General features: G+C 39.7%; 1 protein-coding gene across 3 annotated transcripts in view; it reads right to left on the bottom strand.

Annotated features, from left to right (window-relative positions):
- Window positions 1–17,452, bottom strand: part of PATJ (PATJ crumbs cell polarity complex component) — a 353,889-nt gene that overhangs the window by 62,855 nt on the left and 273,582 nt on the right. For all 3 annotated transcript variants that reach the window (XM_067006873.1, XM_067006872.1, XM_059083193.2), the window contains exons 32-34: window positions 9,616–9,690; window positions 4,474–4,588; window positions 1,266–1,399 (exon numbers count right to left, since the gene is read on the bottom strand). In XM_067006873.1, coding sequence (XP_066862974.1) covers window positions 1,266–1,399; window positions 4,474–4,588; window positions 9,616–9,690 — 324 coding nt within the window. The remainder of the gene's footprint in view (window positions 1–1,265; window positions 1,400–4,473; window positions 4,589–9,615; window positions 9,691–17,452) is intronic.

A 17,452-nucleotide genomic window follows, 5' to 3' on the forward strand; every position in this document is an offset into this window, starting at 1 on the left:
ACAAAAGCTGAACAGAGAGCATTCCAAGCCAGACAACAAACAAAGTAGAAAAGTTCTGGGGCCTTAAGGAGCCAAAGACCCATGAAAGGGCTGGGAGCTAAAACTGGCTGAGCTGGCTGACTCCAGGTGTTCCCAATTCCACCCAAGCTGATGAAAACGTCACAGTGCACACGGGACGCTACACACAGCAGTTCCTGCCTGCACAGGCCAAGCCAGAGTAATTCAGGAAATAAATTATCCTGAACCCTGGAGAAAAGTTTTAACAATACTTTAATTGAGCTGAAGGAAATAAAATCCTTTAATAAATAAACACCAGCCTCTGAGCACATTCAGGTTCAGGTAGCTCACTAGTAGGGTCAAACTAAACATAGGATTCTCTAGATCAGTCTGGAGAGCAGGAGAGAGGAGAAGCACGACCAGGAAACATGGAGAAAGCAGTAAGACCCTGGTTTCTGCAGCCTATGCTGTTCTTGAGTTGCCTAGTGCCTTAGGGGACTAATATTCATTACAGAAAAACAGAACAGGATTCCCTGCCCCCTCCAACAGTACTAACACAGAAACATTATATTCCTGTCAAAAATGGAAAGAACTATTTTATTGATACTATACTTGTTTTAACTGTAAATCTGGCATATACAATTTACTTCTTACCAAATAAAATAAGCAAAAGAAATACCAAAATGTTCATTTAAAAGCATATTCATTAGTAAGAGTGGTTGTCTCTAGGGGGAGGCCCTGGTTGGGATCAGGGGTGGGGTCGAAGGGCAAGGCTAGGGCAAAAGGATAGGAGGGAGATCTACCGTTCACTTTATATTCTCTGTGTCAGTTTAACTTTGCATAATGTGCATGTATTACTTATTCAAGTAATACATGCACATTGATTAATCACATTTTTGTAAATCAAAGCCCAGGAAGTTTTACATTTTAATGGCACTGTTGATCAGTGACAATCAAAATACTGAATAATCAAAGATCCATCATCCAAGTAAAAATTAACATTCTAGACCAATTTAAAAAAAATTACGAGGAGACGTGAACATGGTCAAAATAAAGCCAAGCCTACATTTTGGGAGTGGAGTAACTGATGTACACTTTTATGTGGCAGTCCAGTAAATAATAATGATGATAATGATTATAATAACAATAGTTCATATACTTAACATACTATGAAAAAGCCAAGTCTTCCACAGAAGTGACCCAAGGCCATAATAAGGCTCAGCATCTAACGCTGTGCCAGTGGATATAGTTCACTTCTAAAAACTTACCAAGGGTGTGTCTTTTCCTCCCACAATGCTGAGACCAAGCCCTGAACGCCCCTTGGATATTTCGATAATCATTTCCTGGCCAGGAACAATGGGACACGTGGCAGGGTCCACTGACATAGGAGCATGGAAACCACCTGGAGTAGGATTGAACACAGGAATGACTGGCAAGTAGGAGATGCAGCTCAGCTTGCACACTCCACTGCTCGGGGAGTGCAGCGTTTACATGTGTTTATCATTTCACTCTTTTCCTCCCAAGCACCATGAAGTGAAAAGCTGGGTCACTACTGCCCATTCACCCGGGGATGAAACATGACGTTCCTATGACACTTTTGAGATTAAAACGATAGCTACCACTAACCCACATGATCAACCATTTTAGTTATACTTGAAATTTTTTAAATCTTAAAATATACCATGAAAACTGGTATGGAAAAATTTAAGTTGATTAAATGATTAAGAACATATAGGTATATGTTATAATGAGAATAAAGACTGGTATAAATTCTGAGCTACAGTTATAAAATACTAATTAAGAAATAGTGCTTAAGTACTTGCAATTAGAGCATATCATATGAATTAAAATGTATAAAGGATCTAATCAGTTAAGTATGACACAACTGAGAATAACAATCACCAAAAAATGATCCCCAAATATATACATAGTAAAAAAAAAAAAGTGTTATAAACACAACACTGTAGAATTAATTGCTGGGTCCATAACTGAAAAGGCTTGTGAAAAGAGTTATTGCTGTTTTATTTTTAAAAATCATTGTTTTAGACTGGGTTTTTCTAAAAACTGGGGGGAAAAAAAATATTAACACATATGCATCTTCAGTCAAACCTAGCCCACTGAAAAATCCAGACATTCAAAATGTTAGTTTCAAGAGACTCTTATACAAATAATATTTGCTAGAGAACGTCATCTTTTGTGACAACTAGTCTTGATCATCATGAGTACTGATTCTTATACGGTGATATAATTTGGTAAAGGTCTGATAATAAAGGGCCCCATCTGCTGGTCAGCTGCAGCTAATGCACAGGGGCCAAGCTAAGATCCACAGACCTCTGTACAAGTTGGGGCCAGTACACCATGGCCCGAGGACCAAGAATGGTTTTTATTTCAGAAGACTGAAAAACAAAAATCCAAGGAAAAATAACATTTCAACACATGTGAAAATTATATGAAATTTAAATTTTAATGTCTATTTACTGGAACACAGCCCTGCTAATTCATTTACACCTAGTCTACGGCTGCTAACAGCAGAGTTGAGTAGCTGCAAAAGAGAGACCACGTGGCCCACAAGCCTTATATTTACTCCTTGACTCCTTAACAGAAGAAGTTTGCTGACACTTGGTAGAAAACAAAAGAACACAGGCCCTAGATAAGCCTGTGAGGGCTCTGCTCTGACTCAGCGATAATCATTGTCTTCGGGACCAAAGGGCACAAGTTTCGGGGTGGTACAGAAGTGGATGTGAGTTCCCAAGAAGGAAATTAATAGTGGGTGCAGCTGAGGCTCATTCGTCATCAGAAAAATGCACGTGATCATTATCCAGGAGGCTGTCTGAGGAATTAAAGAAACAGCATGCCTGAGGTGCTCAGCCCAGGGACTGGCCCTGTGTGGCTTTCATATAGGTGCCGCTCCTGACCACATGGAATTTATTAATCGAATGGCCTCTTGTGTAACAATGACACAACCTTGGCAACAATTTTAAAAGGCCGCATCAGAAAGCTAGTAAATCGTAAACCTAATTTGACTCTAGATCTTTGGGCAACATACGTATTTGATGCTACATTGTTCACTAATTTCCAATAAAAACAATGTATGACAGTGTCATAGTTTCATGGATGCTTTAAATAGTTTATACTCCTTATGTAAATCACTAGCTTAGTCTCTTGAGTGAGGAGAGAAGACATAGTAAGAGATACTGGGGGAGGCATTTCTTTCCCTCCTCTGCTTTTGCCTCACCCTACAGCCAGTCCTGGGTCAGTCTTGGTATTTATTTCTCTCATAGAATCCAGCCCAAAGCCTGACTCCTACCAAGCCCCCAATCAATGTTTGGTAAGTGGATGGCTGAATGAATACAATTTCCACAGATTAAATTGTGGGATGATTAATTTCTTCTACAGAGGTAAAGATATGGGATATATATGATCAAAACTCAATTGGTCTACATTGGAGTCATCAAACTTTTTTGGTAAGAGGCCACATGGTAAATATCTGGAGCTTTACAGGCCATACAGGCTCTGGTGCCACTACTCAACTCTACCCTTATGGTGTGAAAGCAGCCATAGACAATACCTAAACAAATGAGTATTCCAATAAAATTTTATTTATGGACACTGAAATCTGAATTTCATATAATTTTCATGAAACATTCTTTTGATTTTTTTCAACCTTTTAAAAATGTGAAAACCATTTTTAGCTTGCAGACCATATAAAAACAGATGGTGGGCCAACTGTGACCCAGGGGTCATAGTTTGCTGACCACATCCGTCAAGTATTTTAGTAAAAAATCTAGTGCTTTAGGATAATACCTGACTCATAAATTTTTTATGAGTTAATATTCATGAAAAAATATGTAAAACGCAAATACCATAAAGGTGTCAGGTCTGCTAAATTCATGCAGGGTTATGCTTTACCACTGGTGAGCATGTGTTTTAAATAGTCCTTCTTTTAAAACTGACTTACATTGCATAAAAGCAAAATGGAAATACTCATTATTCATTTTGAAGGTCTATTTTCAACCATTAGTCAGCATAATTCAATCCAGGAATTCAAAGAGAGAAAGTGATTATCAATTTCTTTAAGCACTGAAAAGCAAGTCTTTAAATAGCTTACATCGACATCCGCAAGGCAATTTGGTTCAATGTGATTTTTAAGAGACATTACTCATGAACTAAACACAATATTTTGGGGAGACAAGAGGATAATCTGGAAGCCTCAGATTCAAGTAGCATTTACTGAGAGCCTTTTTTTTCCTACTACTTTTATATTCAATAAGTAATAGGCAATCCCACTAGTGGAGATGAGAAAAATGATTTTGGAAGTAAAGTAACCTGCCCAAGTCCCAAAGCTCAGGAAGTAGAGCAGGGATGCCAGCCAGGCTTCCTGACTCTTGGTCCAGTGCTCTCCTCAGGACATCACAATCCCTTCCTTTTCTAAGGTTTGATGAGTGGATTCAATTCTGCTCAGAGAAAGACTCATACCATAGCCTGTGAAGTCTGCATCTGTTGAATGGTATGAAGTTGGTGCTAAAGGGATCTCTTGTGAACTGAAGGAGACTTTCGTTGAATATTTTTGCTGTTTCATTCGGCTGCCGGCCTATAAAAGAAAGGAAAATTAGATGAATGTCAAAGAGAGGAGAGAGGTAACAAGAGGAGAAGACTTTTAAACTGGTGTATTGTTACCAAAACAATGGTGCACTCCAATAATGCCTCTTGAAAATTTGGAGTTGGAGAGGTGGCATGGGGAAGTTAGGATGATTTTTGTCCCATTCCCCATGCTTCCCTATTTAACTTTATATCTAAAATGCTTTGGTGAAGGATGGATCAAGGAAGGGAAGGATAGAAGCTATCTTTGTGGTTTGTGCATGAAGCTGGGGCCAGGAAGCATTTTTACATGATGAAATCAGTGTGAAGTCTGTATATCTGTGCTGTGCTTAGTGAAAAACAATCTGTGCTGCAGATGTTCTGAGCACATGACACTGCCCAACTTTTCAGGACATATTAACATAGTCAAAGATGCATGAGGTAGGTTAATTGAGCATTAGGGTTAGGAAGAGACAATAAACCCAGGTACGTGATTACATTTCAATTCACCTAAAAGAATGCTTATTCACCTTTGATTCCCAGTGCCTGGAACATAGTAGGGCCTCAATAAATGTTTGATGAATGAATGAATGAATGCAGAGAGAAAAATTGAAGACATGGAAACTCAGAGTAGGAAATAAATCTGTAATTCAGTGAAGGTACAGAGACCTTTGCTGTGCAGGCTTTGGAAAATTCACTTGTAATTCTGAATTTTGGTGATAATATCTCTAATGAATATTAGTATTAGAAAATGAAGAAAAACCAAAAGGACTCCATGCTTGCTTAACAGGCAGTTAAGAAATATAGGTAGTGACCTGGCCTGCCTTCTGAATTTGTAGTTAGCCAGGAAACCCATCCCCAGCTGGAAGATTCTCGTGGAGGCAATGAAGCACCAGGCTGTCCCTGGAGTCCAGAAATAGGATCAAGGTAACTGCTCCAGAACAATAACACCTTAAGATTCCATCAGTGGAAGTCTATGCCTCAATACAAGGCATTGTGCAGTATGTAACAAGAAAAGCAATACCACTCACTGTATATCTGTATTGTGCTTTCCAGTTTTCAAAAACACTTCTATATCGATGAATTCATTTAATCATGAGAGTAACCTTGAGAATTAGACAATATTACTCTGTTTTACAGATAAAGAAACCAAGACACAAATGTCAAGTGACATCTGAAATCATACAGCTAATTAGAGGAAGAAGTAGGACTAAAAGTCAGCATTTGAAGAATGTTGCAAGTTTAAAGTGTTTATCAAACAGTTGCTAGGTTATGATTCTACTGATGTTCTTTTTTTTCCTCTGCAATTTTCCTATCACCATCATTTACTAATGACTGTACACTTATTTAAAAAGACTTTTTTGAATATATGTTTTCAGTGATTTTAAAAAGAAAGTGAAAAAATGACAAACTAGGGGTTACTATGAGAAAACTGAACAATGGAACCACCTAAATATCCAATTACTCTAAAGACCACACTTCCCAGCCTCCTTGAAGCCAGACATGACCACAGACTAGTCTATGATCCATGGAATGTAAACAAACATGAACTGTACAATTTTCAGGTCATTTTCTTAAGGAGAACAGTCCTGCCTTCCCCTTCTTTAGATGAAATGTGGATGCAATGGTAATAACTGGAGCAGCAGTCTTAGACCAAAAGAATGAATGCTATAGTTTGAGGATGGTAGAGTAATCTAATAATGGTACAGTAATCAGATAAGAGGTGCTTGGGTCTGTGACACCATGGAGACACCATGTCATCCTCAAACTGATCACAGCCACACCATTATGTAAAAGAGAAACTTCTTGCAGCAATTGAACATAATCTTAACTCACACAGTACTTATGTCACCTTCCCTTTGTATAATCTCAAGAAAGAAAATTGATGATAAAGCTAAATGCCAGCTACAGAGTTCTTTTATGAAAAATGGTGTGAATTTTTAAACAGAAAAGCACAAGAGACAGTCATCATTACATCATGACTTTTATTAACAGCAGGGAATGTTTGTTGCCCTTTATTTCCCAGTTCATGTAGCATCCATTTCATTGTGCATACTAGGTAGGTTTCTAATAGATATGGGTTGAAAAAATAAGGAAGTAGTCCATAGAAACCAAGTGAAACAAACATATGTTTAGAGGCAGACCACTTGTTGGTAGATGTGGTGATGGATGAACATAGCTCCCATGACTTATCCATTGACATAAAACCAAACTACCAAGTATGAAAGATTAGAAAACTTGGATTTGTAGACTGTAACCTTTAAAAATTATATAAAAAATTTGTTTTAATTGGGTCATTTGTAGAGACGTGGATGGATCTAGAGACTGTCATATGGAGTGAAGTAAGTCAGAAAGAGAAAAACAAATATCATATATTAACGCATATATATGGAACCTAGAAAAATGGTACAGATGAACCGGTTTGCAGGGCAGAAATTGAGACACAGATGTAGAGAACAAATGTATGGACACCAAGGGGGGAAAGCGGCAGGGGGTGGGGGTGGGGGTGTGATGAATTGGGCGATTGGGATTGACATGTATACACTGATGTGTATAAAATGGATGACTAATAAGAACTTGCTGTATAAATAAATAAATAATAAAATAGATAACTAATAAGAACCTGCTGTATAAAAAAGTAAATAAAATAAAATTCAAAAAAGGGGCTTCCCTGGTGGCACAGTGGTTGAGAATCTGCCTGCCGATACAGGGGACACGGGTTCGAGCCCTGGTCTGGGAAGATCTCACATGCCGTGAGCATGTGAGCATGTGGCTCACTAGGCCCGTGAGCCACAACTACTGAGCCTGCGCATCTGGAGCCTGTGCTCTGCAACAAGAGAGGCCGCGACGGTGAGAAGCCCATGCACCGTGATGAAGAGTGGCCCCCGCTCACCGCAACTAGAGAAAGCCCTTGCACAGAAATGAAGACCCAACACAGCCATAAATAAATAAATAATAAATAAATAAATTCAAAAAAAATTTTTTTTTTAAAAAGAAGACAGATTGGATTTGCTGTTGAATGTTATTGTATTCGAACACCAGCGTTGGAGTGAACTTTATAAGTCATCCAGCCTAACTAAACCAGGGGTTCTCAACCCTGTCTTCATAACAGAAACTGCTAGGGGGCCTTTAAAATTTATGAATGCTCGAACCCCCATTCTAGACCAAAGAAATTGGCACTAGAGGTGTGGAGCTCAGTCAAGTGTTTTTTTTTGGGGGGGGGGTTGTTTTTTTAAGTTGAAATTTATTTTTTAGTTAAATTATGGATTCTTAACACAAGATAAATGGGTTTCTAAGAGATTTATAGAGGGAATCTAGGAACTATAAAACCTCTGCTGTTGTATCAAAGTTATACTTACCAGTGTTTTTCTGGGGAAAGAGTCTACACTTCATCAGATCTTCATGATATGAAAAAAAAAATCACTACTCAAAAGAAGACAGACTGAGTTTTCTATCACTAATTAGCTGTGTGATCACGGGCAAGCCACTCAACCTCCTAAATGTCCTCATCTGTAAATTGGTGGTGATACCTCTATACCTTGCAAGGTTGTTGTAGAGACTGAAGATAAAAGTACATAAATAAACCTATAACTATTCCAGGAACAACTTAGGAGTTCAATTAATAATAGCTACTAACGGGGCTTCCCTGGTGGCGCAGTGGTTGAGAGTCCGCCTGCCAATGCAGGAGATACGGGTTCGTGCCCTGGTCCGGGAAGATCCCACATGCCGCGGAGCAACCAGGCCCGTGAGCCATGGCCGCTGGGCCTGCGCGTCCGGAGCCTGTGCTCCGCAACGGGAGAGGCCGCAACAGTGAGAGGCCCGCATACCGCAAAAAAAAAAAAAAAAAAAAAAAAAAAAAAAAAAAAAAAAAAAAAAAAAAATAAAATAATAGCTACTAACATTTTTATGTCCTTTGATAACATATTAATAAATGATCAGCCAGCTTCTGACTGAAAACCTTCAGGGATGAAAAATTCCATTTCCATAAGGAATCTCATTTATTTTGTCATAGCTCAAATGGTTGGGAAGTTGTTTATGATGAGCTGACACAGCTTCACTGCAGATGTTGCCCAATGATCTCTGGGTCATTTCTCTTCTGCAGCTATAGAAAAGGGTAATAATCACTTTCTGAAAGGAGAATGACTTAGATATTTAAGTGCTCACTTTTCAGCAGGGAAAAGAAAGGCCAGAGGATGTGTAGATTCATCCCAGTTCTAAAATTCTATGGTTATAAAATTTTAGAGATGTTTGATATATGTCTTGAGATAAGTGGCAGTATGTAAAGTACTAGCACATTAATACTATTTGCAAATATATTACATAAAGTAAAAAAAAATCTGGTTCTAAATTTTTAAAAATTGCTTACAACTTTCAGTTGAAGTGAATTTTTTTCAATTGAACCTCATTTTTAAGGTTCTTTCTACACCTACTTGTTTTTATTTAGGTTTTTAGCATATAATTTTGGATACTTTACAAAGGCATTTTCTTTGGCAATGTTTGAACTATATATTTCCTGTAAGCTCTAGTAACGTATAGTTCCTTAAACATAAAAATAGTTAATATAGTAATAATGTAAATTTTAGCAGCACAAAAAAAAAGTTCAATAACAAAAAAAAGGACAAAAATTTGACAGAAATTTATAGTTTTTTAAGAAGAAAAACTATATAAATACAAGGAACACTTGTTATTGCATTTATAATTCTATAAAACTACAAACTCTCCTTCTTAAAATTTTTATTCATGACATTATGTAAGACATGGGGCTCTCAGAATTTAGGTGCAAGTGTGTTTCCAGAGATGCCTCACTTTTAAACACCTGCTTAGGGTGTTGGTACAGGAAGACATACAAAGGATATTTCCACACATCCTGCACAGGATCGGTGATACAGTTGTGGGTTGACTTCAGGTTGAAAGACACACCTTAACTTCCTGCCAAGTAATAAAGGATCAGATTTCATTGCAACCATCTCCTTTTCTTCTGGAACCCATTTATAACACACATCATCCAAGCAGAGCAAACATAAAGGGTCAGTTACATACGCTGTCAGCTGGACATTCCAGTGCCTTCTGCTGACCTGCCACCACACCTTGACCAACCACTTGGGAGACGTCTTCCTAAAATGTAAAAGATACGGCCAGTTATCGGTATTACTACTGTAGGCTCAACTGTACTCTCCAAATTCAGCAGTCAAGCACCATTTAATGGGGCTTGATGCTACTACATAAATGACCAACACACCAGGCAGAAGAGTTCTATTCATCCACCTGGACTAACTCTCAGAAATGAACACAGGCTTGTCATTTCCAAATGCTTTTTTGGCCCTTTCAGATCTGTCAGGTTTTAAGCTTATCAGATATCTTTTTTTTTTTTTTTTTTTTTTTTGTGGTAAGTGGGCCTCTCACTGTTGTGGTCTCTCCCGTTGCAGAGCACAGGCTCCGGACATGCAGGCTCAGTGGCCATGGCTCACGGGCCCAGCCGCTCCGCAGCATGTGGGATCTTCCCGGACCAGGACATGAACCTGTGTCCCCTGCATCAGCAGGCGGACCCTCAACCACTGCGCCACCAGGGAAGCCCATATCAGATATCTTTTGATGGTCATTTTAGCCAGAGTTTTTTCTTCTTGAACCCTTTCAGGGTTTAAGTCCTGATATTAGAATTTCCTTCCCCTTAAAATATCTAATTAGAGGCAAAAATGTACACTCACTAAAGACACTGGGAGATAAAAGTTCTGACGTCCATGGAGAAGTGCAGACTTCAGACTTAAGAGAGACGCAAACTATCAAAACACATGTGAAACTGATGCATAGTTAAAGGACAGTAAGTTGAAATAAATGATGACAGTGATAAATTGACCAGAATGCTTGTCTGCCTCCCACCATATCTCATCCTTTTTTACAGGAAATTTACAGGGGAAATTATTATATGATGGTTTACTCTAAGGCATGAACTCATGCATTTTGCTTGGACAAGCAGGGAACACAGAGAGAGACTGATCTGGATAGGAGAAAGGATGGGTTTACTTGACCATTGGTAAATGTCTGAGAGACACCCAGGCAGGGGGTCTAGTACACAGTTGGCAGATAGGTAAGCCATCTCAAGGTGAGAGGAAAGGTGTGACTTGTACAGTAGAGTGTTAGGAGTTTGTGACCCTAGCTCCTAAACTTAAAAGCTCTGAAATCCTGAGCAGGTTATCTGACCTCTCCAAGCCTGAGTTTCTTCATATATAAAATGGGAAAAATATAAGAGTAGTTATACACTAGGGATGTTGAAAGGATTAAATGGAGTAATACATGAAAAGCACTAAGCATGGTACCTGGCAAATAGCAAGTATTTAATAAAGATGCTAATGATGATAGTAAATGAAATCAACCTATGACAAACCCACGTTCCTAACTCTGCTATAGGGTTGGTGAAAACAATTACCTGGACAGGACACTTTCTCCTTTGGGGAACACCGGTGTACTATTTGACACCACCACTCTCACCCCCACCCTGGTTTCTTTTCTGGGCATATTGATATACTCTTTTTTGTTTGTTTGTTTGTTTTAATTAATTTATTTAATTTTTATTTTTGGCTGCATTGGGTCTTTGCTGCTGCGCGCGGGCTTTTCTGTAGTTGCAGCAAGCAGGGGCTACTCTTCGTTGCGGTGCGCGGGCGTCTCATTGGGTGGCTTCTCTGGTTGCAGAGCATGGACTCTAGGTGCGCGGGCTTCAGAAGTTGTGGCACTCGGGCTCAGTAGTTGTGGCGCACGGGCTTAGTTGCTCTGTGACATGTGGGATCTTCCTGGACCAGGGCTCGAACCCGTGTCCCCTGCATTGGCAGGCAGATTCTTAACCACTATGCCACCAGGGAAGCCCTGATATACTTTCTTCAACAGGCTCCCATCAGATTCGCAACAATACAATAGATAATGATCAGATTATGCCCAGCCATTCATTATTGCTAGATTAGGTTATAATTTCATTTTTGTCTCCTCAATTCCCTATCAGTTTCTAACCTGAGAGATTTAACCCCACCATGTAATATCCTGAGACTACAGCCTAGGACCCCTGGAAGACTGTGAGTACCCCTAGCTGCTTACTTGTAATATTTTTTAGGACCAGAACTAACTCTCATTTAGATTCTCTCTATTTCCCCCATATGGAAGAATGATCCTAGAACTCCTCTCCCTCATTCCTAGCTTTTTCTTTTTTTCTTTTTTTTTTTTTAAACTTTGCTCCTAAACAGATTATGTGACATAAAAATAATTTTAAAATTACCTCTTCCCTTAATTCTTCCCTGAGCCCCTGGGTGGTGCCCCTTCAAAGCATGACCAATTTATTTTATCACTATTTTTGTAACATTATATATATTTAAAAATCTTACGTGTTTGTCTCTCATATACTAACATCATTGATTTTGTCTTATTTGTTTCTTAAACATATGGCAGAATAGAATATAAGCTTGATAAAGGGCTAACGCTAAATGAATCAAAGTTCAGGAACTTAAATGATAAATGTGCCTGGGTGGATTTCAGAGCCAGCCATGAAAGGAAGGGCACACAGTGAAGGTGACCCTGTGGCCTCTATTTTAAAGGATCACAGCTGAAAACAGAGAAGAAAGACATGGGAAAGTCAGTAAATGGTGCTCATGGGAATTTTCAGAATAAGAACTCTAAACTACCTTATAAATGGAAACCACTGGTGTTGTTCCCTCTAGTGTGGATCAAATGGCCTTAGGAAGAGCAAAAAGTGCCTCTATTTGAAAATGATACTGCAGAGGTCTGCAATTCTACCTTTGTTTAAACTCAGATTAACCAGCAATGTGACAAAGGAGCTGACTTCCCCAAGCTAAACACTTTAAAACCCAATTTGCATATGACATAGGGTACTACTAATCATAGAACTTGTCCTCATCATTTACACTTGTCAATAAAAAGAAAGGGCACTGGAATAGCAGCGAGAAAAATCTGGGTTCTGATTGGTTCCACTATTTATTAGCAGCAGTAGTGCTTAGAAACCTTCATTTCTCCCAACAGTGAGAATGCAGTAACTGCTACCTGAATGAAGCATTGCCATCAAAGTTGAGCTCAACACATGCTTGCTGAGCACCTGTTCTGTGCTGTGAGAAAAGACTAATGGAGTCTTGCACTTATGACATGTACATATCTGGTGAGACAGAAACTAGAGAAATGATTATGGAAATATTGAATTACAACTGAATGATATATGTGTGAAGGTATGTGGCAGATAGCAGGTGCCCAAGAGGTATTAATTTCCTTCCCTTTCTCTTATCTTGTTCTCAAAAATGTGGAAGGATGAAATCAGAGCTCTGAAAAGCATCTGGCCCACCACAATGTCCCATCTCTTATACTGATTACCCTTAAACCTCTGGTCCAAGGGACAGAGCCAGTACATGATGGTGATAAAACAATTGCTAGAACTTACAGAGCATGGTTGCCAGTTACCAAGCCAGGTAGGTTACATTTTTTAAAAAAAATTTTCTGGGGATTTAAAAAAAAATTATTTATTTTTATTTATTTATTTTTGGCTGCGTTGGATCTTCATTACTGCAAACGGGCTTTCTCTAGTTGCAGTGAGCAGGGTCTACGCTTTGTTGCGGTACGCAGGCTTCTCATTGTGGTGGCTTCTCTTGTTGTGGAGCATGGGCTCTAGACACGCAGGCTTCAGTAGTTGTGGCACACAGGCTTAGTTGCTCTGCGGCATGTGGGGTCTTCCCAGACCAGGGCTCGAACCTGTGTCCCCTGCATTGGCAGACGGATTCCAAATCACTGAGCCACCAGGGAAGCCCAGGTTACATATTTTAGATGTCGATGTACACAACAGACGTATGTGTTAGGTACTTCTATCATCCTCATTTTAGAGATGAAGTAACGGAGGTACAGAGAATCCAAAGTATATGCCAGGGGGCTTCTCTGGTGGCGCAGTGGTTAAGAATCCGCCTGCCAATGCAGGGGACACGGGTTTGAGCTCTGGTCCGGGAAGATCCCACATGCCACGGAGCAACTAAGCCCGTGCACCACAACTACTGAGCCTGAACTCTAGAGCCCGCGAGCCACAACTACTGAGCCGGCGTGCCACAACTACTGAAGCCCATGTGCCTAGAGCCCATGCTCCCAACAAGAGAAGCCGCCACAATGAGAAGCCTGTGCACCGCAACGAAGAGTAGCCCCCGCTCGCCTCAACTAGAGAAAGCCCACTCGCAGCAACGAAGACCCAACACGGCCAAAAGTAAAAATAAATAAAATTTAAATAAAATTAAAAAAAAAAAACAAAACAAAGTATACGCCAGGCCAGAATTTAACACAGACACATCTTGCCCCAAAGTCCCTGCCCTTAACCGAGGGGTAAACCACAGGGGCAGGGAAAGGCTCACTTCCTCCCAACAATTGATACAAGATTCCCAGGAGTTGGCCTCAACATAATGATTCCATTTTTAGATTCAACAAGTCAGAACAAGGCATACCTGCTTATTTCGAGCATGGGCAGGAAAAACAAAATTCATAGCACTTGCCACTGCAGTGACCTTGGGTGAGTTACTTTCCTTTGTGTTTACAATTAAATCTAGAACTTACTAATCTCTCAACGATTGCTCCAAGGGAGCTCTTAGTGCCTTCAAAGATGAGGTTCTGGGACATTTTAAGGTGTTGACTTTGCACAGGGGACCTCTAAATAAGAAGACTGAGGAAGAAGTGCCAAAAGATTATCTCATTTCATGAAACATACTGATATGACACATTCTGTGTGTGTTATGTTATAATCCTCAGCGCAGCACTATGAGCCCCTGAAAGAAAATGCTTGGTGGGCCAGGCAAATTACTCTGATCAAGAGAAGGAGCTTCAGAGGGGTAGACATAAAAGGCGACACTGGGAATGTTCTTTATAATAGATAATAATGGGATTGATATCCAGCTTACAATCACCAAAGTTGGTTGACTTCTGTCCCAAAGTTGGGTACTCAACATGTCTGTCTGTCTGTCCACGATAACTGGTCCAAGTGTGGACACCCAAACCGCACAAGAACATCCTATAGATTTTCCAAAATGCACCCAAGGGCAGAGAGCTAGCCCCTTTCTGGCAGAGAGGCTTAGGAGCCATGGACAGCCATGCTCGTACCATGCTGAGGAAGCCAGTTTGAAGTAGAAGAGAGTCAGACAAATGTGCAGAGTCACCTCTGCCAGCACCAGGTCTCTGGTTCCAACTGTCCCTTCCTGCAGTTATGTAAAAAGAACCTGTAGTCTATCAGTGAATTTCCCCTTCTGTCTATAAGGTCAAGTTGAGGTTTTATCACTTGCAACCAAGAGACTTCTGATTAAAATGAGGTGGAGCCCAAAAACGATCAGAATAACAAACTCACTGGAGTGAGTCTGTAAATAGAGATGAAGTGAACTGAGTACAAGACAACAAACTAAAGAAAGCTGCTCAGCCTAAAAGTAGTCAAAGGACAACTTTTGCCTAGATCAGTCCCATCCTAATTCTTACCCACTCATCTACCCACCTGGATCAGGTGAAATCACATTAGCGTAGCAAAAGCTCCCACAGCATCTTAACTTTCCGTTCAATAGTACTCATCAACACTAAGTCATTTATTTAAAGTCAGATTCAAATCCAGGCTGTGACACTTATTAGTTGAGTGTCTCTGTGCCTCAGTTTCCTAATCCATAAAATGAGGAAAATAATAGGCTTGATGTCATATAAAATATGAATTAATACACTTAGAATGATGTTTTTTGGAGCACATAGTAAATGCAGTGACAGAGTTAGCTGCCATTATTCTCAGCAGTTCTGAAAGCTTTCTGAAGGGAAGACTTATGTGTCATGCTCACTGTGATATGCCCTGAGGCTTGCACAGTGCTGGGGATATAACAGGCCTTCAATATAAACTCACTTATTTTCTGCTTTCTTTGAAAGATAAGATAATAAACATAGGTTTTAGGTTATATGATCTTAAAATTATGTCAGCAAATAACCACTCCCCAGAGAAGTGAAAACTTTACAGACTCAAAGAACATCATAACATTTCTGAGATGCTCTGGGATTCAGATGATGGGGCACCAAACACAGGTAAGAAAGTATGAGTTCAGGGCTCTGAGCTGTCACAACTAAGAGCTTCTCTGGGCCCATCATGCTTGCTGAATAATTATAAGATTACTTTCTCAATTTAGAAATATCTGGTAAGCAATAGCTTCCTTCTAGGCAAGATGAAATTCCAAGTTGAATAACAAGTCTCCACAGCAGGCCATTAAATTGGCTGGGAGTGAAAGAAAGCTAGTAGATGTCCAAGATGTGAATTTGTATTAAAAATGTGTACCTATATTTCTGCTGTCTTTGAGTTCATGAGGTTACTTTACTGGCTACCCTCACATCTTTATATTATCTTCATTATGATGCAGAGGGGAAGAGAACCAAAGGAAAAGCCAAAAGCTTTTCTCTTGTGACTTTCCTGAAGGAAGTAGACTTGACTGTAGATCTACTGTCTTTTTTTATGACTGGGAAAGGGAAATTTATCATATAGGCAAATCTCAAGTGATTTTCAGAAATACAAGACATAAAGTACAATGAGCTGTGAAAAATGGGACATATTTGAATGCAGTTGAACTCTGCCATTGGCAATTTGCATACTGTCACAAAAGAGAGGCCAGCGTTGACTAAGACACATTCTTCTGCAGCGTTGACTAAGACACATTCTTCTGTAGGGAATGCCTACACTTCTGCTATAGATGCTGTTTTTATATTGGATCTGAACTACTGGATCTGAGATAGAAAATAATATTCACACAGTGGCATCGGCTTCCGTAGCTGAACCAGAAATCCTACAGTTCTTGATGGACAGCAAACTGGGGATAAAAATGGATTTTAAGCACACAGTTCAGGACCTTGCTTTAGAAATGAGCAGAATATTACACCTGAGAATTCCAGCCTGGATGTAAGACTTAACAAGAAGCCTATAATCATCAGAAACACATTTTAAACTATTTTTTCCCCAAACTTGGATGCCAGCATTTTAAAAACACTTAGGAATAATTTTCAATCAAGCACAGCAGTCAAAATTGATAGAATGAACCTGTATCAGAAGTCATGTGGTATATTATTCCTTTAAAATTCTACACTGAACTCATTATCTTCTCCCACAGATCTGTTTTTTTTTCTCATTTTTTAAAAAAATTAGTGACAATATCAGCTTCCCAGTTATCAGGTTTAAAACCACAGCCAGGGGCTTCCCTGGTGGCGCAGTGGTTGGGAGTCTGCCTGCCAATGCAGGGGACATGGGTTCGTGCCCTGGTCCGGGAAGATACCACATGCTGCGGAGCAACTAAGCCCGTACACCGTAACTACCGAGCCTGGTGCTGCAACTACTGAAGCCTGCTCACCTAGAGCCCGTGCTCCGCAACAAGAGAAGTCACCCCAATGAGAAGCCCTCGCATGACAACAAAGAATAGTCCCCGCTCGCTACAACTAGAGAAAGCCCGCGCGCAGCAACAGAGACCCACCACAGCCAAAATTAAATAAATTACTTAATAAATAAATAAATAAAACCACAGCCAGCCTTTATTAATCTCTGTCTTTGCCTGCTTTCATCTAATCATTTCCAAAGTACTCCTGATTCTAGGATTACAACAGGAAGCAAAATAGATTTTTCTTAGAATTTGGGATTTCAAAGACCAGAAATTTTTCAAAAGGACTTTGAGGTTATAGAGTTACCTTTTTTTTGGCCAGGTAATTGAGAGCAAGGGAATATTAGGTTGGAGCATATGAATTTGCTAATTTATGAGTCAAGAAATGGTCAAATATCAGTGATTTAAGAGGGGTCAACCTATTAAAGTCCTCTCCCCACAACTATCACCATATATTACCACTACAATGTCATGTAGGAAGA

The sequence above is a fragment of the Kogia breviceps genome, chromosome 1 (genome assembly GCF_026419965.1).
Source record: "Kogia breviceps isolate mKogBre1 chromosome 1, mKogBre1 haplotype 1, whole genome shotgun sequence".
In the NCBI taxonomy this organism is placed as follows: domain Eukaryota; kingdom Metazoa; phylum Chordata; class Mammalia; order Artiodactyla; family Physeteridae; genus Kogia; species Kogia breviceps.